At 47.3% G+C, this 26,513-nt stretch overlaps 1 protein-coding gene across 4 annotated transcripts in view; it reads left to right on the plus strand.

The window, feature by feature from the left end:
• sec62 (SEC62 homolog, preprotein translocation factor) overlaps window positions 1-26,513 on the plus strand; it is a 103,210-nt gene that overhangs the window by 17,675 nt on the left and 59,022 nt on the right. For all 4 annotated transcript variants that reach the window (XM_072473760.1, XM_072473762.1, XM_072473761.1 and 1 more), the window contains one exon: window positions 24,005-24,113. In XM_072473760.1, coding sequence (XP_072329861.1) covers window positions 24,005-24,113 — 109 coding nt within the window. The remainder of the gene's footprint in view (window positions 1-24,004; window positions 24,114-26,513) is intronic.

Consider the following 26,513-nt stretch of genomic DNA (forward strand, 5'->3'; position numbering starts at 1 on the left):
AGACAAGGCCCTGTTTTAATATCCCATTCCAAAAGTGGCATTTCCAAAACTCACTCAATATTCACATAAGTACAGCAGCTATTGTAGATGAGTGTCAATCCTAAACTTTACACAATATTTGGTTTACTTTCAGCTTTGATTGTAAACGTGAATGGTCTAATTTCAGAAATGTTCAATCTGTGCAGAATTGTCCTCTTGTCCAAATTCTTTTATAAGCACACTTTGTTAAAATTACTGGATGTTAATTCAGCTGATAAATCACCATGCATGGTATGCTGTAATGGGTGAATGGTGATTCACTCTCGCTGGAACAAGTTCAGGCTTTAGGAGATGGGACTGGCCACAAGCAGACAGTTGTTGTGGTCCATGTCGGTACCAACAACATAGGCAAGTCTAGGAAAGAGGACCTGTTTAGAGATTATAAAGAGCTAGGATTCAAATTAAAAAAACAGGTCCTCAAGGGTCATAATCTCCGGATTACTGCCCGAGCCACGTGCAAATTGGCATAGGGAGGCAAGAATAAGGGAAGTTAACACGTGGCTGAAAGCGTGGTGTGGGAAAGAGGGGTTCCTTTTCATGGGACACTGGCATCAGTTTTGGGACGGGGGGACCTATACCGTTGGGATGGTCTCCATCTGAACCGAGCTGGGACCAGTGTTCTGGCGAAAAGAGTAAATAGGGTGGTCAATAGGACTTTAAACTAGAGATTGGGGGGAAGGGAAAGTCAGGGAACCAAGAGGTGAAGTAATCAGTGGGAAGCGTAGCTGCTTAGGAATACAAAAACGCACGAAAAGACAGAACTCAGGAGAGGTTACGATAGTCCCCATCTCACAAAATATGACAGTTTATGGAAAGGCTCAGTAAACCAAGGTCCACCACACTAAGAAAACAAAAAGGGACGGTCAATAGAGAATTAAAGGTGCTATATTTAAATGCGCGCAGTGTACGGAACAAGGTAAATGAGCTTGTGGCCCAGATTGTGACTGGCAGGTATGATGTGGTAGGCATCACAGAGACGTGGTTGCAGGGGGTTCAGGACTGGCATTTAAACATCCAGGGATTCACAACCTATCGAAAAGACAGAGGTGGGCAGAGGGGGCGGGGTTGCCTTGTTAATTAGGAATGAAATTAAATCAATAGCACTAAACTACATAGGGTCAGATGATGTGGAGTCTGTGTGGGTAGAGTTGAGGAACCACAAAGGCAAAAAAACCATAATGGGAGTTATGTACAGGCCTCCTAACAGTGGTCAGGACCAGGGGCACAAAATGCACCACAAAATAGAAAATGCATGTCAGAAAGACAAGGTCACAATGATCATGGGGGACTTCAATATGCAGGTGGACTGGGTAAATAATGTTGCCAGTGGACCCAAAGAAATGGAATTTATTGAATGTTTACAGGAGGGCTTTTTGGAACACCTTGTGATGGAGCCCACGGGGGAACAGGCCATTCTGGACTTAGTGTTATGTAATGAGCCAGATTTGATTAAAGATCTTAAAGTAAGGGAACACTTAGGAGGCAGTGATCATAATATGGTAGAATTCAGTCTGCAATTTGAAAGAAAGAAGGTAGAATCAGATGTAAAGGTGTTACAGTTAAAGAAAGGTAACTACAGGGGCATGAGGGAGGAACTGATGAAAATCGACTGGGAGCAGAGCCGAATGGGAAAGACAGCAGAATAGCAATGGCAGGGGTTTCTGGGAGTAATTGAGGACACAGTACAGAGGTTCATCCCAAAGAAAAGAAAGGTTACCAGAGGGGGGATTAGGCAGCCATAGCTGACAAAGGAAGTTAGGGAATGCATCAAAGCAAAAGAGAAAGCCTATAATGTGGCAAAGAGTAGTGGGAAGTCAGAAGATTGGGAAGGCTACAAAAACAAACAGAGGATAACAAAGAGAGAAATAAGGAAAGAGAGGATCAATTATGAAGGTAGGCTAGCCAGTAACATTAGGAACGATAGTAAAAGTTTCTTTAAATACATTAAAAACAAACGGGAGGCAAAAGTTGACATTGGGCCGCTCCAAAATGACACTGGTAATCTAGTGATGGGAGACAAGGAAATAGCTGAGGAACTAAACAAGTACTTTGCGTCAGTCTTCACAGTAGAAGACATGAGTAATATCCCATCTAAATTCTTGGAAGTTCAGGGTTGGATTAGGACAAGTCAGCATGGATTTAGTAAGGGGAGGTCGTGCCTGACAAACCTGTTAGAGTTCTTTGAAGAGATAACAAATAGGTTAGACCAAAGAGAGCCAATGGATGTTATCTATCTTGACTTCCAAAAGGCCTTTTATAAGGTGCCTCACGGGAGACTGCTGAGTAAAATAAGGGCCCATGGTATTCGAGGCAAGGTACTAACATGGATTGACAATTGGCTGTCAGGCAGAAGGCAGAGAGTTGAGATAAAAGATTCTTTTTCGGAATGGCAACCGGTGACGAGTGGTGTCCCGCAGGGTTCAGTGTTGGGGCCACAGCTGTTCTCTTTATATATTAACGATCTAGATGACGGGACTGGGGGCGTTCTGGCTAAATTTGCCGATGATACAAAGATAGGTGGAACGGCAGGTAGTATGGAGGAGGTGGGGAGGCTGCAGAAAGATTTAGACAGTTTAAGAGAGTGGTCCAAGAAATGGCTGATGAAATTCAACGTGGGCAAGTGCGAGGTCTTGCACTTTGGAAAAAAGAATAGAGGCATGGACTATTTTCTAAACGGTGACAAAATTCATAATGCTGAAGTGCAAAGGACTTGGGAGTCCTAGTCCAGGATTCTCTAAAGGTAAACTTGCAGGTTGAGTCCGTAATTAAGAAAGCAAATGCAATGTTGTCATGCATCTCAAGAGGCTTGGAATATAAAAGCAGGAATGTACTTCTGAAGCTTTATAAAGCATTAGTTAGGCCCCCATTTAGAATACTGTGAGCAATTTTGGGCCCCACACCTCAGGAAGGACATACTGGCACTGGAGCGGGTCCAGCGGAGATTCACACGGATGATCCCAGGAATGGTAGGCCTAACATACGATGAACGTCTGAGGATCCTGGGATTATATTCATTGGAGTTCAGGAGGTTGAGGGGAGATCTAATAGAAACTTACAAGATAATGAATGGCTTAGATAGGGTGGACGTAGGGAAGTTTCCATTAGCAGGGGAGACTAGGACCCGGGGGCACAGCCTTAGAATAAAAGGCTGAAATTTCTTCAGCCAGAGAGTGGTGGGTCTGTGGAATTCATTGCCACAGAGGGCGGTGGAGGCCGAGACGTTGAGTGTCTATAAGACAGAAGTTGATAAATTCTTGATTTCTCGAGGAATTAAGGGCTATGGAGAGAGAGCGGGTAAATGGAGTTGAAATCAGCCATGATTGAATCCGCTCCTATGTCTTAAGGACAGATATGATTTCACTGCCAGGGTAGCTCCAAGCAGTACTATAGATCAGTGATTTTCAAACTTTTTGCCCGGGAACCAATTTTACCAACCGGCCGACCTTTGGGACCCCCGCCGGCCGACCTTTGGGACCCCCGCCGGCCGACCTTTGGGACCCACGGCGGCCGACCTTTGGGACCCCCGCCGGCCGACCTTTGGGACCCCCGCCGGCCGACCTTTGGGACCCCCGCCGGCCGACCTTTGGGACCCCCGCCGGCCGACCTTTGGGACCCCCGCCGGCCGACCTTTGGGACCCCCGCCGGCCGACCTTTGGGACCCCCGCCGGCCGACCTTTGGGACCCCCGCCGGCCGACCTTTGGGACCCCCGCCGGCCGACCTTTGGGACCCCCGCCGGCCGACCTTTGGGACCCCCGCCGGCCGACCTTTGGGACCCCCGCCGGCCGACCTTTGGGACCCCCGCCGGCCGACCTTTGGGACCCCCGCCGGCCGACCTTTGGGACCCCCGCCGGCCGACCTTTGGGACCCCCGCCGGCCGACCTTTGGGACCCCCGCCGGCCGACCTTTGGGACCCCCGCCGGCCGGCCTTTGGGACCCCCGCCGGCCGGCCTTTGGGACCCCCGGCGGCCGGCCTTTGGGACCCCCGGCGGCCGGCCTTTGGGACCCCCGGCGGCCGGCCTTTGGGACCCCCGGCGGCCGGCCTTTGGGACCCCCGCCGGCCGGCCTTTGGGACCCCCGCCGGCCGGCCTTTGGGACCCCCGCCGGCCGACCTTTGGGACCCCCGCCGGCCAACCTTTGGGACCCAACATTTTCACTTCCCTGTAATTTGATAGGTGAGCCAGCTTGGTCCTTACGATCTCACTTACTTCGTTATTCAATCTTACATTTCTGAGAAGGACTTCAGCTGATGACTTAAGATCTCACAGCACGGTTGAAAAGAATCAAGAGGTTTGTCCTCTAACTCTCCATGTTTAGTCTTCAAATGCCTTATTAATAAGGCATAATTAATAAACCCATCACCCAAGTAATCATCTTTACGCTGCTTTGTTCCTTTTTCAACTTCTTAATGGGTTGTTCACCAGAGGCCCTTGAGCTCACACCAGCACTGCTGGCAGCTACAAAATGGAGGAATCTTCTCGTGCCCAGAGCATGACTGGTGTCAGTGTGCAGGGCGCATGGCTTGCTCTCTGCCGCCACTCCAAGCAGGAAGACGCCCAACGATTTTTAAAACAATCTGCTCCTGGGTCAGTGTGCGCTGACGTCAGGTGGAGGTGGTCTGTTCCGCTTGACACCGGGCCTGCGCACTGCTAAAGCGGCACGCATGCACGGAACGGCTGCCATTCTGAAAGCCGGTCATGCCGTTGGGCACTACGTTCCACGATCGGGAATGCTGCAACACATGGCCCCGCAACCCACCTGACACCCACCCGCGGGTCGCAACCCTAGGTGAAATGACTGCTATAGGTTTCTCCTTGTCATGTGTACAAGCGAAATCTCAGTGAGGAGGGTGATTATTTTTGATTCAACAACAGCTTCCCTTTTTTAGCACGTTTCAATGCCCCAAGGTTCTTTGCAAGGTAATTATTGGACAAAGACTTGACTCTGCGCCACATTGGGAAATAATGGGGTAGGTGATCAACAGGGTTCACTTAATATTTTAGAGGTCGTTGTGGGATATCCCCAGATCCCTTAGTCAACTGTGTGAGCAACACTAGGAGTGCTACTGGTGTACCTGTTGCTCCAGTAAAGGGAGAGGCGGACCAGTATATGAAAGCAGCTGTATTTGTGCATCATTTTATGACTGCTTATACATTTTTTTAAAAGTGACTGATCTTATTTGTTCTCAGTTGGTTAGTATACTTTTATAATCACAAGTAGGCTTACATAAACACTGCAATGAAGTTACTGTGAAAAGCCCCGAGTCGCCACATTCCGGCGCCTGTTCGGGTACACAGAGGGAGAATTCGGAATGTCCAAATTACCTAACAGCACGTCTTTCAGGACTTGTGGGAGGAAACTGGAGCACCCAGAGGAAACCCACGCAGACCTGGAGAACCTGCATACTACTCACACAGTGACCCAAGCTGGGAATCGACCCTGGGACCCTGGCACTGTGAAGTAACAGTGCCAACCACTGTGCTACCGTGCCGCCTATATTGTGGGACTTTTTTTCCATATAATTGTTTTTGAATAGTTATTTCCACGAATCGTTCTAAAATAGAGTTTGGGTAGAATCCCTACAGTGCAGAAGGAAGCCATTCGGCCCATCGAGTCTGCACTGGTCCTGCGAAAGAGCACCCTATCTACGTAACCTCACCTAACTTTGGGTTCTAAGGGGCAATTTAGCATGTCCAATCCACCTAACCTGCATCATCTTTGGACTGTGGGAGGAAACCGGAGCACCCGGAAAAAAACGACGCAGACACAGGTAGAATGCGCAAACTCCACACAGTCACTCAAGACCAGAATCGAACCCAAGGCTCTGGTGCTGTGAGACAGCAGTGCTAATCACTGCCATCGTAGGCTTTGGGGTTGATGGATTCTGACAATTGCAACCTGTGCCTCTGCTGTCTATTAAACATTGCAATGCTGCAGAAATTTTCTTGAGATAGGTTCCACCTGCTGTGACAAGACATTAATACATGAACCATAAGCTCCAACTTCTCTCCTATTCATACCCCTTGGATGAGTCATCAAAGTCCTTTCCACATCCACTATAGGATTTCCTTCAAGAAAATTCTGCGAAGACTGAAGCTGTCTTTGGTCCCTGCCACTAATTTGATTCCCTAGCCATCAACTCCATTGCTTTTGGGGCCACCCTCATCACCTGACCCAGATTGTTTACAACCTTACCGTTGGAGCTGAGCCTCCGACTCCCCACCAGTTTGACCATTCACGTCACACGTGTACCTTAAAGTGACCATTTCCTAACGGGTGAGAATCTAACCAGCTGCTCATGACGTTCAATGGTGTTATTGCTAGTCCTCGAGTATCAACATCCTTGGGGTCACCATTGAAACAGAAACTCAGCTCGGTCAACTATATGGATACTAGAACAGAATCAGAGGTTGAGAATTCTGCAGTAAGTAATTCACTTCCTGTCTCCTCAAAGTCTGTCTGCCATCTACATGGCACAAATCAAGTGTGACGGTGTACTTTCCACTTGCCTAGATTAGTGCACCTCCAACAACAGTCCTTGCCAATGCTTGTCAGGTATATTTGTGGCCCACAAGTTGCTGCTGATTTTGCCCAGCACCAACTGGATAACCTCGATGCCACCAATTCAGTGCTAGCTCGCTTCACACAGTCCATACAGTAAGCAGAGTAAAGAGAGTTCGGCCTCATTTGACGAGGTGCAACTCCAAACAGGGTGTGGATTTTCTTCCCGGTTTGGTAACACCTATAGTACTGTGGGCTAAATACAAGCATTATGCTGGTCCTGGGTCTAGGGGCCTGCTTTATTGCCTTTTGGTGCGTGAAACTTTTTTGACCAGAAAACCATGATCATTGTTAACAGAAGAACTACTGCAAAATCCTTTCCAGATGAAGTCAGACATAGTTGCACTGAGATTTGATGGGTCCTTGCCTGCCTGCTGCTGACAGTGCACTAAGAACCAATTTGCTTATGAACGACTGTGTACATCAAGATTTTGTTTATTAATATTGCACAATAAACTGACACAAGTTGCACGTAGTTGAATATTTCCCAATATCCTGCTGGATGAAGGAAATGCATATTTTCCAATATGTACACTGGCATCTCAAGTTTTGACTGCTGCTGGGTCACAGCATAACCAGTTTTGGTTGATTGCTCTTGTGAATAATTGACTGGCTTCCCAGTGATAACTAGAATTGGAGAGGTCTCGGGCTTTGCAAATGCACCCTTCAACTTGTGCATGCTGTAGTTCCTCATCACGCATAAAGGCATTTCCAGGAACTGCAAAGGAAACAAGTTTGCATGGCTTAATGCAGACACTGGATGCTGTAGAACCTGCCAAACCCAGATTAATATTGTCAGTGCTTCAGACACTTAGCACAGTTTTCAGAGCATAGCCTGGGCCCCGTTTCATGTGACTTAAGTGGCACTGCCCCACTTCTAACTTGGGAGAACCAATTTTGTGGGGCCTCTTTGACCTATTCCTCCCAGTGCAAGTACCTGCTGCCAGAAAACCCTGGTCCCTCTTTGTACTGTACTTGCTGCCAGGAGCCCCTTGGCCTATACCTCCCTCCTGAAATCAGTATTCAAAAGACAGCCTACAGCTCTTTTTGAACTTGACTACAGTATGTAATATTTCCAAACCATTTTTCCTAAACATTGGCATGTTATATTTGCCAGTTGATATCCCACCTTGTAATCTTTGTAAGTTTTGTCATCACCCAGTCATTTTTCATGAATCGTGTTTGTAATCTAATGAAATCCACACCATGCTATTTTCAAAGGAATAAAGCACCCTCAGTACTGCCTTGGGAGTGTCAGACTGGATTATGTGCTTGGGTCTCTGGAGTAGGAGTTGAATTCCTGATTTGGAGGTGGGTATGGTACCCATTGAGCCATAGATGATGATTGCTCATGTTTTTTAGCAGCTTGGGCAGTCAATGTGTGACTTGGGTCACAAAGTTTGAGGCTAATTGCCCAAGGATGGAGATTATTGCCATAGTTAAACATCCACATCTGCAAACTATTTTGAAAGGTATGTAAATAATGTTAAAAGAATTAACCAAGACTTGACGTGGGAGAGGAGGCAAGTCCTTTCTTGTTCCAAAATTAATTGCTTTTTAAAAATGTTAGGGATATAATTTTGTCACCAGAGACATAATTTACCTCCAAATGTTCAATAATCATAACCATTAGCAACATAATTGAAGTAAAGCAGAATAATCCAATTCATCACCGTTATTGTTATGAAGTAGCCTCGGGCTCTTTCATAGTTCACTTTCAGTCCACCGATTAAAACATTATGGAACTGAAATTTTCCAAGACTACAGAACCTATGTTAATCATTGCCCCATCTGATCTGTAATGGATAGAATGTAACCACACAAGAATTGCCATTTTGCGCCAATTTTTTTCAAAATGTCTTGATTTGTAAATAGCTATGTTGAACCACACATTCTTTAGCAGACTTCACCAAAATTAAGTCCAATTAAGTATTTTTGAAGTGTATCATGATTGTAATGCAATGTAGAAAACAGGGAAGCCAGTTTGAGCGCAGCAAGCCTCCTATGAGACAATGACCTTGTGATCGTGAAATTATTGGAAAGGAATTCTGAGGGACAGGATTAATCAACACTTGGAAAGGCAGGGATTGATCAGGGATAATCACTGACTTGTTGGTGGGAAATCCTATCTAACTAACTTAATTGAGTATTTTGAGAAGGTAAATATATTGATGAGGGTAGCACAGTTGCTGTGGTTTACATGGACTTCAATAACGCCTTTGACAAGGTCCCACATGGAAGGCTGGTCGAAAAGGTTAGAGCCCATGGGATCCAAGGCAAGTTGGCAAATTGGATGCAAAATCGGATTACTAATCGGAGATAAAGATGCAGGATTGCTTTAGTGATTGGGAGCCTCTGACCGGTGTGCCACGGATCGGTGCTGGGATCCTTGCTGTTTATTATATACATTAATGACTTGGATGTAGACAGTATAGTTAGTAAGTTTGCAGGTGACGTGAAAATTGATGGTAGTTGTTGGCAGTGATGATAGTCTTATGCCACAGACTGATATTGATCAGTTGGTAAATTGGGCAGAGCAATGACAGATGGAATTCAATCCTGATAAGTGTGAGATGCATTTTGGGAGGTCTAACAAGGGACGGATATACACAATGAACGGTATGTCCTTGAGTATTGAGGAGCAAAGGGACCTTGGTATACACATCCATGGACTCCTGAAGGTAGCAGCACAGTTGGATAGGGTGGTGAAGAAGGCATACAGAATGATTGCCTTCATTAGCCAGGGCATAGAATATAGGAGCAGGGAAGTCTTTGTACAACTTTATAAAACATCAGTATTGTGAGCAGTTCGGAAGAGCATGATTGCACTGGAGGGGGTGCAGAGGAGTTTCACCTGGATGTTGCCTGGGATGGAAAGTTTCAGCTATGAGGAGAGACTAGATAGGCTGGGTTTGTTTTCCCTGGAGCAAAGGAGGCTGAGGGGGGGGAATCTGATAGAGGCATACAAAATTATGAGAGGCATAAATAGGGTAGATCGTAAGAATCTTTTCCCCATGGCAGAGCTCTCTAAGACCAGAGGGCATAGGTTTAAGGTGGGGAGTAAGTGGTTTAGAGGGGACCTGAGGAAACATTTCTTCACCCAGAGGGTAGAGGGAATATGGAACACGCTGCCTGAGAGGCGGTGGAGGCAGGTACCCTCACAACATTTAAGAATGATGTGGAGATGCCGCCATTGGAGTGGAGTGAGCACAGTAAGAAGTCTTACAGCACCAGGTTAAAGTCCCAACAGTTTTGTATCACTAGTTTTCAGAGCACAGCTCCTTCCTCAGGTGAACATTTAAGAAGCATCTGGACAAGCTGGTAAATGGGATTAGTCTAGATTGGTATTTGCTGGTCAGCCTAAACATGGTGAGCCAAAGGGCTTGTTTCTGTGCTGTATGACTCTATGCCCGGATTTGCTGTTTTATTGGCTGAGGGATAAATATTGGCCAGGGCAAAGGGAAAAAGAACACCCCCGTTCTTTGTCAATGATCAGCCTGCTCCTCAGTCTTGCACTGGGAGTGTCAGCCTACATTCTATGCTCAAATCTCTAGAGGGGGTCTTAAACCCAGAACTTTCAGATTCCGATGTGAGAGTGCTACCCACTAAATCACAGCTCACAATAACTGCATGTCCCTACACAGGCCAGCTAAGAGGTTCCAGGCATTACTGCTGCAGAAGCTTCAGCTGATCCAAATTACACTTGTCCACGTATATACTTGTTTCAAGAGTGAAATGCAAAAGATTGCTGCGGACTGTGTGAGTGAATAGTTTTTTTTTTTTAATTTCATTTTTCATGTTTTTGCTTTCAGACAGAGCTGTTCATTTTTCCATCATTCAGAGATACAGTCTGTATTTCAGACTGGAGGGAAGTATGCAGTGATGACCTCGGGTAGCATAGTGAGTAGCACTGTTGCTTCACAGCTCCAGGATCCCAGGTTCGATTCCCGGCTTGGGTCACAGTCTGTGCGGAGTCTGCACGTTCTCCCCGTGTCTGCGTGGGTTTCTTCCGGGTGCTTTCGTTTCCTCCCACAAGTCCCGAAAGACGTGCTGTTAGGTGAATTGGACATTCTGAATTCTCCCTCCGTGTACCCGAACCGGCGCCAAAATGTGGCGACTAGGGGCTTTTCGCAGTAACTTCATTGAAGTAACTTCAATGTAAGCCTACTTGTGACTATAAAGATTATTTTTTAAAAATAATGAAGATCACTGCTGTTTTTCATGTATACTGATAACTGGGAGATAAGTGACATCATTTCAAAATTTACACGATTGGAAATTCAAAAATGTTGTCAGGAGTGAGGAGAATAATAAACTTCACGTGGGCATAGACAGACTACAGTAATGGGCAGACATATGGAGAATGAAATTTAATGCAAAGCAGTGTCAAGTAATTCATTTCTGTCAGAAGAATAAAGAGTTATGTTCCCTTAAAGCTGTTCATCACGTAGCAGTTTCTGTGCAGGCTACTCGTGCAACAGTCCATTTAAATTACCATGCATGTGCAGGCGGGTTAAAAACATATTCCAGGGGCATTGCATTTAAACAAATCGGCTCAAAAATAAGATTAGAGGGTATGTGGATGACAAACTAAATGGTACAATGTTAAGGTGGGGGGGTGTAGAAATAGAGAGACCCAGACTATATGTCTTTGATGGTCGACAGGGCAAGATGAAAAAGGCATGCCAGATCCTTGGATTTAGAAATAAAGGCACAGAGTGCAAAAGCAAGCTGGAACTTTATAATTCACTGCTTAGGTTTCAGTTGGAGTATTGTTGCCGATTCTGGTCATCACACTTTAGAGAGGATGTCAGGGGGAATGAGATATGCTATACATAGAAAAAGAGGATGTATTAAACTGGATAAGTCACAAGGCTGGATGGAATGTACCCCAGGGTGTTAAAATAAGCCAGATAGGAAATATGCTCTGACCATCATCTACCAATCCTTACCAAATGCAGGTGTGGTGCCAGAGGATTGGAGGACTGTTAACGTTGTACCTTTTTTAAAAAATGAACTGCGGGATAGACCCAACTAATTACAGGCCAGTCAGTCTAACCTTGTTAATGAGTCATAGAGTTTTACAGCACTGAAAATTCTGAGAGACAGGACAGCCTGTCACTTTGAAAGGTACAGAGTAATCCAGGACATTCAGCATGGATTTGTTACGGAAAGATCGTATTAAATTAACTTGATTTAATTTTCCTTGAGGAGGTAACAAGGAGGAATGATGAGGGTAATGCAGTTGATGCGGTCTACATGAATTTCACCAAAACTTTTGACAAGGTTCCACATGGCAGACGGATTTAAAAAATAAACAAATGTGGGATCCAGATCCAGGTGAATGAGGCAAGCTGGATAGAAAATTGGCCCCCCCCACTAGGCTGATCACCTGGAATGTACGAGGGCTAAATGGGCCGGTCAAGAGGGCACGTGTGTTCACGCATTTGAGAGGACTGAAGGCGGACGTGGTAATGCTGCAGGAGTCGCACCTTAGAGTAGCTGATCAGATTAGATTAAGGAAAGGTTGGGTCGGACAGGTTTTTCACTCTGGACTGGACTCGAAGAGTAGAGGAGTCCCGATCCTGATTAATAAGTGAGTGGCGTTTGAGGAGGGAAGAATAGTTACGGATGTGGGGGACCGGTACATTATGGTCAGTGGGAAGCTGGAGGGCGTGCAGGTGGTACTAGTAAATGTGTATGCGCCAAATTGGGACGATGTGGAGTTTATAAAGAGGATGCTGGGGAAGATACCAGACCTGGATTCGCATAAATTGGTCATGGGATGGGACTTCAACACAGTTTTTGACCCTGGTTTAGACCGGTCAAGCTCAAAAACCGGCAGAGTGCCAGCAATGGCAAAGGAACTAAAAGGGTTCATGGAGCAGATCGGGGGGGGGGGTGAATCCATGGAGATTTGGGCAGCCGAGAGTGAAGGAGTTCTCCTTCTCCTCACGCGTGCATTAAGTGTACTCCCGGATTGATTTCTTTATTCTGAGCAAGACCTTACGGACGGGGGTGGTGGACATGGGGTTCTCAGCGATCACAATCTCAGACCATGCTCCGCACTGGGTTGATCTACAGGTTCGTAAAGACAGTAACCAGCGCCCGCAATGGAGGTTAGACGTGGGTCTTCTAGCTGACAAAGAGGTGTGCGAGCGGCTGAGGAAATTTATTCAGAGCTACCTGGAAGTCACCGACACGGGGGAAATTTCAGCAGCGGTGGTGTGGGAAGCATTGAAGGCGGTGGTTAGAGGGGAGATTATCTCAATACGGGCCCACAGGGAGAAGGTAGACAGGGCAGAGACGGACCGACTGGTAAAGGAGATACTGGAGGTATGCGGAGACCCCAGAGGCAGGACGATTAAGGAAACGCCAGAGGCTACATGCGGAGTTCAGCTTGTTAACCACAGGGAGGGCGGTGGAGCAGCTGAGAAAGGCAAGGTGGGCGATTTATGAGCATGGAGAGAAGGCCAGTAGAATGCTTGCACAGCAGCTTAGAAAGAGGGAGGCAGCCAGGGAGCTAGGGAAAGTAAAGAATGGGGATGGGAACCTGGTTGGAGACTCGGCAGGGGTGAATAAGGCTTTAAGGAGTTTTATAGGAGGCTGTATGGGTTGGAACCCCCAACAGGGCCGGAGGGGATGAGGCACTTCCCAGGGGGGCTGAATTTCCCAAAGGTGGATGGGGAGCTGGTAGAAGGGCTGGGGGCCCCGATCGGGTTGGAAGAGATAGCGGAGGGTTTGAAGGCCATGCAGTTGGATAAAGCCCCGGGGCCGGACGGGTACCCAGTGGAGTTCTATAAAAGGTTCTCTGGGGGACTTCCGGATGCGGCGATGACCAGCTGAGTCGCACGTTTCGGCAGCTCCCTGTGAAACGGACTTTTGGGCTCTTGATAGGAGCCCCAACGGCAATTTTGACGGCTGAAAACACTGTGCGGTAAACCAGAAGGGAATCCCCCCTGGATACGGATGCAAAAAGGAGGAGAGAGTGGCCAGATTGCAGTGGATCCTTTAGAACAGCGGCAAGGAAGGCAAGCAAAAACCAAGATGGCGTCGGAAGGTGGCAGTTTAACATGGGGCCCTGAACAACAAGAGTTCTTGAAATGCTGTGTGGAAGAGATCAAAAAGGAAATGAAGAAAGAGCTGTTGGCCCCGATACTACAGGCGATCGAAGGGCTAAAGGAGGAACAAAAGACCCAGGAGCGGGAGCTTCGGGTCGTGAAGGCAAAGGCAGCCGAGAATGAGGACGATATACAGGGCCTGGTGGTGAAGACGGAGACGCAGGAGGCACATCAGAAACGATGTGTGGAAAGGTTGGAGGCACTGGAAAACAACGCAAGGAGGAACAACCTGGGATTCTTGGTCTTCCTGAAGGTGTGGAGGGAGCGGACGTCGGGGCATATGTGAGCACGATGCTGCACTCGTTAATGGGAGCGGAGGCCCCGGCGGGTCCGTTGGAGATGGAGGGAGCATACCGAGTGATGGCGCGAGGACCGAGAGCAGGAGAAATTCCCAGAGCCATAGTGGTGAGATTCCTCCGTTTTAAGGATAGAGAAATGGTCCTTAGATGGGCGAAGAAAACTCGGAGCAGTAAATGGGAGAACGCGGTGATCCGCGTTTATCAAGACTGGAGTGCGGAGGTGGCGAGAAGGAGGGCGAGCTTTAATCGGGCCAAGGCGGTGCTTCATAAAAAGAAGAAAAAATTTGGAATGCTGCAACCGGCAAGACTGTGGGTCACATATCGAGGGAGGCACCACTACTTTGAGACGGCGGATGAAGCGTGGACTTTTATTGTGGAAGAAAAACTGGAATGAGCGGGTTATTAAAAAGAACGTTCGAACAAAGTGGTGGGGCGAATGTGGGGAGCAAAGAGGGGTTTTATGTACTAATCCTGCGATGTGGTAACTTTTCTCTCTCCCACAGGTGGTGATGGGTGGAGGTGGAGGAGATGGGGCGTTGGCCATTGGGGGCGGGGCCAAGGGAGAAGCGCGGGCTTGGTTCCCGCGCTATGATAATCATGGCGGGAATAGAGAAGCAGGAAGGAGGGGGCGTTGCACGGTGCGAGCCGAGGTCACGGGGGGAAGCCGAGGTCAGCCAGAGTTTGCTGACTTCTGGGAGCAACATGGGGGGAGTAATTACGCTAGCGGGGGATCTAGCGGGGGGGGTGGGAGGGGGGAATTACTGGGTTGCTGCTGCTGGGGAGAGGGGGGAGCTGGTATGGGAGAGGATGGGCGGGGGGGCACCGCCTGGGGGAGATACAGCTGCGTGGGAACCGGGTGAGGAGCTGGAAAAAGGTGATGGCTAATCGACAAGGGGGAAGCCCCCCAACTCGGCTGATCACGTGGAACGTGAGAGAGCTGAACGGGCCGATAAAGAGGGCACGGGTACTCGCACACCTTAAGAAACTTAAGGCAGATGTGGTTATGTTACAGGAAACGCACCTGAAACTGATAGACCAGGTTAGGCTACGCAAAGGATGGGTGGGGCAGGTGTTCCATTCGGGGCTAGATGCGAAAAACAGGGGGGTGGCTATATTAGTGGGGAAGCGGGTAATGTTCGAGGCAAAGACTATAGTGGCGGATAACGGGGGCAGATACGTGATGGTGAGTGGCAAACTACAGGGGGAGACGGTGGTTTTGGTAAACGTATATGCCCCGAACTGGGATGATGCCAATTTTATGAGGCGGATGCTAGGACGCATTCCGGACCTAGAGATGGGAAAGCTGATAATGGGGGGAGATTTTAATACGGTGTTGGAACCAGGGCTGGATAGGTCGAAGTCCAGGACTGGAAGGAGGCCGGCAGCAGCCAAGGTACTTAAAGATTTTATGGAGCAGATGGGAGGTGTAGACCCGTGGCGATTTAGCAGACCTAGGAGTAAGGAGTTCTCGTTTTTCTCCTATGTCCATAAAGTCTACTCGCGAATCGACTTTTTTGTGCTGGGTAGGGCATTGATCCCGAAGGTGAGGGGAACGGAGTATACGGCTATAGCCATTTCGGATCACGCTCCACACTGGGTGGACTTGGAGATAGGGGAGGAAACAGGAGGGCGCCCACCCTGGAGAATGGACATGGGACTAATGGCAGATGAGGGGGTGTGTCTAAGGGTGAGGGGTGCATTGAAAAGTACTTGGAACTCAATGATAATGGGGAGGTCCAGGTGGGAGTGGTCTGGGAGGCGTTGAAGGCGGTGGTTAGAGGGGAGCTGATATCAATAAGGGCACATAAAGGGAAGCAGGAGAGTAAGGAACGGGAGCGGTTGCTGCAAGAACTTTTGAGGGTGGACAGACAATATGCGGAAGCACCGGAGGAGGGACTGTACAGGGAAAGGCAAAGGCTACATGTAGAATTTGACTTGCTGACTACAGGCACTGCAGAGGCACAATGGAGGAAGGCACAGGGTGTACAGTACGAATATGGGGAGAAGGCGAGCAGGTTGCTGGCACACCAATTGAGGAAAAGGGGAGCAGCGAGGGAAATAGGGGGAGTGAGGGATGAGGAAGGAGAGATGGAGCGGGGAGCGGAGAGAGTGAATGGAGTGTTCAAGACATTTTATAAAAAATTATATGAAGCTCAACCCCCGGATGGGAGGGAGAGAATGATGGGCTTCTTGGATCGGCTGGAATTTCCCAAGGTGGAAGAGCAGGAAAGGGTGGGAATGGGAGCACAGATCGATGTAGAAGAAGTGGTGAAAGGAATTAGGAGCATGCAGGCGGGAAAGGCCCCGGGACCGGATGGATTCCCAGTCGAATTCTATAGAAAATATGTGGACTTGCTCGCCCCGGTACTGACGAGGACCTTTAATGAGGCAAAGGAAAGGGGACAACTGCCCCCGACTATGTCTGAAGCAACGATATCGCTTCTCTTAAAGAAGGAAAAGGACCCGCTACAATGCGGGTCCTATAGACCTATTTCCCTCCTAAATGTAGATGCCAAGGTCCTGGCCAAGGTAATGGCAATGAGAATAGAGGAATGTGTCCCGGGGGTGGTCCACGAGGACCAAACTGGGTTTGTGAAGGGGAGACAGCTGAACACGAATATACGGAGGTTGTTAGGGGTAATGATGATGGCCCCACCAGAGGGAGAAACGGAGATAGTAGTGGCGACGGATGCCGAGAAAGCATTTGATAGAGTGGAGTGGGATTATTTGTGGGAGGTGTTGAGGAGATTTGGTTTTGGAGAGGGGTATGTTAGATGGGTGCAGCTGTTGTATAGGGCCCCAGTGGCGAGCGTGGTCACGAATGGACGGGGATCTGCATATTTTCGGCTCCATAGAGGGACAAGGCAGGGATGCCCTCTGTCCCCATTATCGTTTGCACTGGCGATTGAGCCCCTGGCGATAGCGTTGAGCGGTTCCAAGAAGTGGAGGGGAGTACTTAGGGGAGGAGAAGAGCACCGGGTATCTTTGTATGCGGACGATTTGCTACTATACGTGGCGGACCCGGCGGAGGGGATGCCAGAAATAATGCGGATACTTGGGGAGTTTGGGGATTTTTCAGGATATAAATTGAACATGGGGAAAAGTGAGTTGTTTGTGGTGCATCCAGGGGAGTAGAGTAGAGAAATAGAGGACCTACCATTGAGGAAGGTAACAAGGGACTTTCGTTACCTGGGGATCCATATAGCTAAGAATTGGGGCACATTGCATAGGTTAAATTTAACGCGGTTGGTGGAACAGATGGAGGAGGATTTCAAGAGATGGGATATGGTATCCCTGTCAATGGCAGGGAGGGTGCAGGCGGTTAAGATGGTGGTCCTCCCGAGATTCCTCTTTGTGTTTCAGTGCCTCCCGGTGGTGATCACGAAGGCTTTTTTTAAAAGGATTGAAAAGAGCATCATGGGTTTTGTGTGGGCCGGGAAGACCCCGAGAGTGAGGAAGGGATTCTTACAGCGTAGCAGGGATAGGGGGGGCTGGCACTACCGAGCCTAAGTGAGTATTATTGGGCCGCTAATATTTCAATGGTGAGTAAGTGGATGGGAGAGGAGGAGGGAGCGGCGTGGAAGAGATTAGAGAGGGCGTCCTGTAGGGGGACTAGCCTACAGGCTATGGTGACAGCCCCATTGCCGTTCTCACCGAGGAACTACACCACAAGCCCGGTGGTGGTGGCTACACTGAAGATTTGGGGACAGTGGAGACGGCATTGGGGAAAGACTGGAGCCTTGGGGGGGTCCCCGATAAGAAACAACCATAGGTTTGCCCCGGGGGGAATGGATGGGGGATATGGAATGTGGCAAAGAGCAGGAATAACTCAACTGAAAGATCTGTTTGTGGATGGGAAGTTCGCGAGTCTGGGAGCGCTGACCGAGAAATATGGGTTGCCCCAAGGGAATGCATTCAGGTATATGCAACTGAGGGCTTTTGCGAGGCAACAGGTGAGGGAATTCCCGCAGCTCCCGACACAAGAGGTGCAGGACAGAGTGATCTCAAAGACATGGGTGGGGGATGGTAAGGTGTCAGATATATATAGGGAAATGAGGGACGAAGGGGAGACTATGGTAGATGAACTAAAAGGGAAATGGGAAGAAGAGCTGGGGGAGGAGATCGAGGAGGGGCTGTGGGCAGATGCCCTAAGCAGGGTAAACTCGTCGTCCTCGTGTGCCAGGCTAAGCCTGATTCAGTTTAAGGTATTACACAGGGCACATATGACTGGAGCACGGCTCAGTAAATTTTTTGGGGTGGAGGATAGGTGTGCGAGGTGCTCGAGAAGCCCAGCGAATCATACCCATATGTTTTGGTCATGCCCGGCACTACAGGGGTTTTGGATGGGGGTGACAAAGGTGCTTTCAAAAGTAGTAGGAGTCCGGGTCGAACCAAGCTGGGGGTTGGCTATATTTGGGGTTGCACAAGAGCCGGGAGTGCAGGAGGCGAGAGAGGCCGATGTTTTGGCCTTTGCGTCCCTAGTAGCCCGGCGCAGGATATTGCTAATGTGGAAAGAAGCCAAGCCCCCGGGGGTGGAGACCTGGATAAATGACATGGCAGGGTTTATAAAGCTAGAGCGGATTAAGTTCGTCCTAAGGGGGTCGGCTCAAGGGTTCACCAGGCGGTGGCAACCGTTCGTCGAATACCTCGCAGAAAGATAGACGGAATGGGAAAAAGAAGGCAGCAGCAGCAGCCCAGGATCGGGGGGGGGGGGGGGGGAGGAACCAGAAGGACTCTCAGGGTTGTTAATATATACTGTATAGTATGTATAGGTCGTTGCTACAGATAATTATATATTGGACTGTTAAATTATATTTTTGGAGAGTGTTACTTGTGACAAGGCAGTTGCCAATTAGGGCTAGTTTTCATTTTTGTTATTTATTATTTATTCATTTTTTGTTTATAAAATAGGTCATTTTTATTTGTGTTGTTATAATATTGTGTAAAGGATGCACAATGTACTGTGTTGGTTGACCAAAAATTTTCAATAAAATATTTAATAAAAAAAAAGGTTCTCTGGGATATTGGGGCCACTGTTGATGAGGACATTCAATGAGGCAAGGGAGAGAGGGGTGCTTCCCCTGACGATGTCACAGGCCACAATTTCGCTGCTCCTGAAGCGGGACAAGAACCCGGAGCTGTGTGGGTCCTACAGGCCGATATCCCTATTGAATATGGACGCCAAACTGCTGGCCAAAATTTTGTCCTCTAGGATTGAGGCTTGTGTTCCGGACGTTATTGGGGAGGACCAGAGAAGGGCCAGGGAAGGCAATTGGTAGCCAGTGTAAGAAAGCTATGAAACGTGATCATGATGCCCCCCGGAAGGTAGGGAGGTGGAGGTAATGGTCGCAATGGACGCAGAGAAGATGTCCAAATGAAGGACGATTTTCGGAGGTGGGATGCGCTCCCGCTGTCACTAGCCGGAGGGTGCAGACGGTGAAGATGACGGTCCTCCCGAGATTCCTGTTTGTGTTCCAGTGTCTCCCCATCTTTATTCCGCAGTCCTTTTTTAAATGGGTCAACAAAGTAATCACTGGCTTTGTATGGGCGGGCAAGACTTTGCGGGTAAAGAGGGGAATGCTTGAGCGGAGCCGGGGAGAGGGCGGGCTGGAGCTATCAAACTTCAGTAACTACTATTGGGTGGCGAATATAACCATGATCAGGAAGTGGGTGGTGGGGGGGGGGGGGGGGGGGTGGATCGGCATGGGCGCATATGGAGGCGGCTTCATGTCAGGGCACCAGCTTGGGGGTGTTGATAGCGGCTCCTCTGCCATTCCCGCCGGCACGGTATTCCACCAGCCCCATGGTGGTGGTGGCCCTGAGAGTCTGGGGGCAAAGGAGGAGGCATGTGGGAGCAGAGGGAGCATCGGTTTGGTCTACAATTTGTAATAATCACCGGTTTGTCCCAGGAAGGATGGACGGGGGGTTTTGGAGAATACAGGGATTGAGAGGATGGGGGATATGTTTATAGAGGGGAGCATTCCTAGCCTGAGGGAGCTGGAGGAGAAATTTGGATTGGCGAGGGGAAACAAATTCGGGTACCTGCAGGTGCGGGACTTCCTACGCAGGCAGGTTTCCATCTTCCCACTCCTACCACCAAGGGGGATACAGCACAGGGTAGTTTCCAGAGGGTGGGTGGGAGAAGGGAGGGTCTCTGACATTTACAAGGAACTTATGGGGACAGAGGAGACGCAGACTGGGGAGCTGAAGCGCAAGTGGGAAGAGGAGTTGGGAGGAGAGATAGAGGATGGTCTATGGGCGGACGAGTTGAGTAGAGTCAACACGTCCACAACATGTGCCAGGCTCAGCCTGATACAATTCAAGGTCGTTCACCGGGCTCACATGACAGTGGCCCGGATGTGCAGGTTCTTTGGGGTAGAAGATGGGTGTGCAAAGAGCGCGGGAGGGCCAGCGAACCATGTCCACACGTTCTGGACATGCCCAAAGCTTAGGAGATTCTGGCAGGGGTTTGCAGATGTCATGTCCACGGTGTTAAAAACAAGGGTGGCACCGAGTCCAGAGGTGGCGATTTTCGGGGTTTCGGAAGATCCGGGAATCCAGGAGGAGAAAGAGGCAGATGTTCTGGCCTTTGCTTCCCTGGTAGCCCAGAGACGGATATTATTAGCTTGGACGGACTCAAAGCCCCCGAAGTCGGAGACCTGGCTATCGGACATGGCTAGCTTTCTCTGTTTGGAGAAAACCAAGTTCGCCTTGAGAGGGTCAATGTTGGAGTTCGCCCGGAGGTGGCAACCGTTCGTCGACTTCTTAGCGGAAAATTAATCATCAGCAGAGGGGGGGGGGGTTAGTTTAGCCTAGAGTAAGGGGTTAATAAAGGTGGGGCCTGTAAGGGAGGAAGACGGCTTTTGCACTATGTTTATAGATTCATGTATATTGTTTATTTTGTTGTCGCTGTAAAACCAAAATATACCTCAATAAAAAAAATAACAATGTTGACAGAAGTTGAGGTCCTGGCCTGTTCCTCAGGCTTGTGTTAAGCTTCACTGAAACACTGCGCCAGATCGAGGGCAGAAACATGAGCACGAGGACAAGATGGCGATCTAAAATACCAAGCAGCTGGAAGCTTAGGGTTATGCTTGCGAACCTAGCAGAGGTGTTCCACAAGGCAACCAACTAATATGCGTTTGGTCTCCCCAATGTAGAGGAGGCCGCACAAAGGACTCTGAATAGGAAAGGGACGTGAGGCGGATAGTTTTTAAGCACGATAGGGGTCGAGGGTTTTTTTTTTTGAGGCAGCGGGTGGTAACGGCAGATCTTGTTAATGCAAACTATTTGCAAATTGGATTTTACTTGCAAATGTTTTCTTGGTCCTTTCATATGCAGAGCCATTAAATAAAATTTAAATGGCAATTGCTCTTGCAAAGTTTACTGTTTTCGGTTCAATCAAGCTGCTGAATTTAATGACTGAAAGATATACAAAGTTAAACCACAAGCCAAACAAGGCATTTTATTCTCTTTAAATGAAAGATGTTGGATTTTGAAATGTGACTCATAACTGCCTGTAGTCAAGGGATATAGCTTCTCAAAATCCCATATGATTGCCTCAAATGCGGGGAAGCAGCTTTGAAGCTGTTTTTATGATTCGGGCATCGCCCTTTTGAGCTCACCAATGTCTGTTGGTACTATTGGGTGCTGGTAATGGAAAAAAGTCATCATTTCTTTTTGGAGCTCCATCAGCTGTCTCCTTGATGATAATGTGTGAAACATAAGCGGTCTCTCATTAAAGGAACAGTGGAGGCCAAAGCCTCAACTTTAACTGCACAGAGCTTGTCATTGGTGTTGGCATCTGCCACTTCCTCGGTAGATCTGCTTCATTTTCCCAGTGAAAGAAAATTGTTTTCAAAGTTTTTCTCAAGTGCGTCACAGCCTTAAAGTCCCTGCCTTGACGGAAAAGGGTAGAATGTATATTGTTCAATTAGAAAATATGATTCCGTTTTGTTCATGGGTCATTAATTGTGTGGAGAACAAAATGTTTTTGATTGAGACTCCCCGCCCACGTTTAGTTCACCTCTGTGCAGTCTGCTTCTGATCATTCAAAGTCATTTGTTCCATTTAGAAGAAAAAAAATTATCCAGGAATGTGAATTAATCTGGGGCTTTACAAATTCTTTGTGCATCTGCAAACTTCATTACTACGAACGTGCACATTATAGAAGCAAGCTGAATTGGGAACTAGAAACTAGGGATTTTAGTGCTTCAAAAGAATTGAATGGTCAGATAATTTGCATGAAACTACTAAGTGAAGTGCGATTAGATCTAACTACCAGTGTGTTGCACCTAATATCAGTTTTAGATATCTGGTGATGTGTCAGACACTTCCAGTGCCGCTAATCAGCAGTCATTCTGAGCAGGGTATTAATTATTATGGGGTTAGTAGAACTGGAGGTCAGTTTTTAACAACAGTTGGATAAGTAACCAGCAGGGATCTCATTAGACATGCCCGTCAGCCTTGCATATATATATTTTATACCCCTTCTGGGGTTATGGTTGCCAGCCAGATGCAGAATTCATGAGCTATCTCCTGGGGCTGGTTTAGCACACTGGGCTAAATCGCTGCCTTTTAAAACAGACCAAGGCAGGCCAGCAGCACGGTTCGATTCCCGTACCAGCCTCCCCGAACAGGCGGCGGAATGTGGCGACTAGGGGCTTTTCACAGTAACTTCATTGAAGCCTACTCGTGACAATAAGCGATTTTCATTTTCAAAACAAAAGCAGAGCAGAATAACTAGAAGAGTAATATGCTTCGGATACATTTTAGGTCTGAGAACGCGAACCAACAGATTCAAAAACGGCTTCTTCCCTGCTATTACCAGACTCCTGAATGGCCCTCTTATGGACTGAATTATCTCTCAACACCTCATCTCTACTGTTGGAGCACTACTCCGTATGCTTCCTTCGACGTCCATGTATTTACATTGTGTACTTATCTTATGTGGTATGTTTTTCATGTATGGAACGATCTACCTCGTCGTACGCAGCACAATACTTTTCACTGTACCTCTGTACGCGTGACAAATCTAAATCTAAATTTTTAAGTTACCTACAATCTAATATTTTGACCTTTACCTGAAAAGGTAGGCTTTTGGGCACTGTCCAGTTTAAAATATGTTAATTGAAAAGTAATTGTTTTCCAAAAAACTTTCTGAACGTTTAAAATTCCATTCCAGAGACTAAGTGAACCAGTATCCTTTGGAGATTTACGGTATCTAACCTGTTTCAAACTTAATTTGTCTTTAAAATTATGAAAAGTTTTGCTAGGGTAGACACAGGTGTTTCGACTTTTAGGGGTGTCCAAAGCTGAGAGCCATGAATATAAGATATACTAATAAATCTAATATGAAACTGTCACGTAGAATGGTTGAGGAAAATGGCATTGATGTCTGTTTGGACCAAGGCTACGATGAAGTCTGGAGCCAAGTCCTCCTGGCAGAGTATAAACTGAAGATCAGTGAGTTGGTTATTAGTAAGCGCTAAGTGTTTGTACTGTTGATGCCACCTTCCATCGCTTTGCTGAAAATTGGGAGTAGGCTCATGGGGTGCTAAGTGGTCCAATTTGATTTGTCCTTTTCTGTGGATGGAAAGTTAACCTGGACAATAATGCACCATAAAAAGAATTGGTCACTTTTATGATTACCACAATGTGAAAGTGTTAATTCTTGAAATACTGAGTAATTATTTAATCTGTGCCTATGACTTCAGTTAAATGACTTCTCTGAAGAGCTAAGCAGGGCTGCCTATATCAGCAAAAGGGCAGAATTTGTATACTATGCTGACCTTGTGCTGTTCAGATCCCCTATTGAGTTACAGGTTTTTAAGCAGTGTACTTGTTGGTTAAGGTCCATTTTCATTTTAACCTCGACTCTGGTAACGATCTAAGCTTAGAAGGGGCATCCCCAAGTCCAAGACATTATTGTGTCTAAATACAAAAGCTCCCAGTTGAATGTGCTCATCATGTCTTTTGTTTTTAAGGAGGTTGGAGAACCAACGAAAGAGGAGAAAGCGGTGGCCAAGTATTTACGTTTTAATTGCCCAACCAAGTCCACCTCCATGATGGGCCACCGAGTTGATTATTTCATTGGTAAGATCATATTGAAAAAATTAAAACAGTTTATGCAACTGCAAAATTTATTCGTATGGGTGTATATATGTGCTTGTGTTAGTAAGTGTATATACACATTTGAGTGTAGATATTGGTACATGCATGTATGTGTTGGTGCTTGTGTGTGCATCCAAAATCTCTGGACAAAGTTACTCAGTTGGTGTCCATTAAATGCAGGCTGTGACATTGAGGATAATTCCTGAAGTAATCATGGCAGTAGGAGTACATCACTAAGCCCCTCATGCCTGGTCCACCTTTTGAGTTAGATTTATACCAATCCATTTATTCACCTTGGCTCCTAATGCGCTTGCCCAACAAAAATCTATCCATCTCAATCTTGAAAGCCTCCGTTGTCTTTGGTAAATAATGAATATTCTGGAAAATGAATAAATGCTATACTCCAAAGTAAATGCTGTTCATTCGGACAAGTCCAAGCATTTTCATTAATGTCAACTTTGCCTTTTTTGCTTTTCCCCTGGTTCCCTCTCTGGAAACCTTTCCATTTTTCTCTTGAACCTATTCCTTCCTCCATTTATTCCACAAATTAATTACACTTTACATAATTTATTTGAAGAGCTATCTTCCTCCTAACTAGCTAATTTTTGATATGTTCTCCATGAAATTTGAACCACTTGCCAAGTTGAAAATTTGGCTGAAACCAACTTTTGTTAGGGTCCCTCATAAATGTATTTCAGTGTCCATAATCCACCTTCTCCACTTTGTAAGATAAAATGTAAGTAAAATATGCAACACCTCAACTCCATTTACTAGCCTTAGCTCCAAATCCCTACAGACCCTTACTTCCCTGTGTTGTAAACTGAGCATAAGATGTCACATTACCCAGGAAGAGCAGCCTGAAACAGAATTCCTACAGTGCAGAAGGAGGCCATTCGGCCCATCGAGTCTGCACCAACCCTCTGAAAGAGCACCTTACCCAGGCCCACTCCCCTATCCCCATAACCCCACCTAACCTTTGCACGCTAAGGGGCAATTTAACATTGCCAATCCACCTAACCTGCACATCTTCGGACTGTGGGAGGAAACCGGAGCACCCGGAGGAAACCCACACAGACACTGGGAGAAAGTGCAACTCCTCACAAACAGTCACCAAAGGTCAGAATCCAACACGGGTCCCTGGGGCTGTGAGGCAGCAGTGCTAACCACGGTGCCTCCGGGCCACCCAATAATTCATTCCAACTTCATTACATGTAACTGTATCCTGACTCCAATTGTTTCTAGCGTTCATCTTGAACGAGTGTGGTATGTATTTAGGAACTTACTGAGCACCCTTAAGTCCACCACAAACAAAGCACTGGGGTTAATTTCCAAAATGATTGGAAAGCAAAGAAGTTGTGTTAACCTTTGTTGTATCTGTCCAATTCAGACACTTCAACTTGGTCTTTAATTAAAGTTTACCCAGGTGTCTTTATTTATGAGTAGAACAAAGTAGGACACAGATATGATGCAACACACTTTATTAAATATAGTTAACACATAAATTACCCACAATACATACAAGAAACACCCAGGATTCGACTATACTAGCCGTAAAGGTGGCCTGGTAAACTGCAGATCCGATCCCTGAGTCCCTCTGGTTCCTCTTTGTAAAGGTGATTCTCGCTGGCTGTTGCTTGCTTGCTTCCTTCCTTCTGGTCTGGTCACGGTCACCTCACACCATGCTTCGAGTCTTTGCTTCGAGTCTTTGCTTCGAGTCTTTGCTTCGAGTCTTTGCTTCGAGTCTTTGCTTCGAGTCTTTGCTTCGAGTCTTTGCTTCGAGTCTTTGCTTCGAGTCTTTGCTTCGAGTCTTTGCTTCGAGTCTTTGCTTCGAGTCTTTGCTTCGAGTCTTTGCTTCGAGTCTTTGCTTCGAGTCTTTGCTTCGAGTCTTTGCTTCGAGTCTTTTGCTTCGAGTCTTTTGCTTCGAGTCTTTTGCTTCGAGTCTTTTGCTTCGAGTCTTAGCTTACAGTCCTTTCTCTCCAGAAATCTGGAATGCCTATTTTTTTTTTATTCCCCTGTCGCCACCCACCTCCTTTCTCCACCTGCCCTTGGCCTTTGGCCAATGGAGTCTCAGGAGGCAGGGTCTCAGTGCCCAATGGTCTGGTTGATGACCTGTTGACTGGGTACCTGAGCCCACCCTAGGAGGAGCGATTATTGCTTGATGGGTTATCAGGAACTGTGGACCAAAGGCCAATACATCTCAAATGGCAGCAATAATTAATTGATGGGTTATTCATGGGCTGCTTCAGACAGGTCCCGCAGCTTGTCTGAGTTCTGTATATTCGGATTCAGCAGACTGTGGTTTTTAAAGTGCCCAATTCTTTAATTTAAGATATCCAATTTAATCGGTCTTAAAACTAGGCCCTGATTATTACTACATCTTGT

This window comes from Scyliorhinus torazame, chromosome 14, assembly GCF_047496885.1.
Source record: "Scyliorhinus torazame isolate Kashiwa2021f chromosome 14, sScyTor2.1, whole genome shotgun sequence".
Lineage (NCBI taxonomy): Eukaryota > Metazoa > Chordata > Chondrichthyes > Carcharhiniformes > Scyliorhinidae > Scyliorhinus > Scyliorhinus torazame.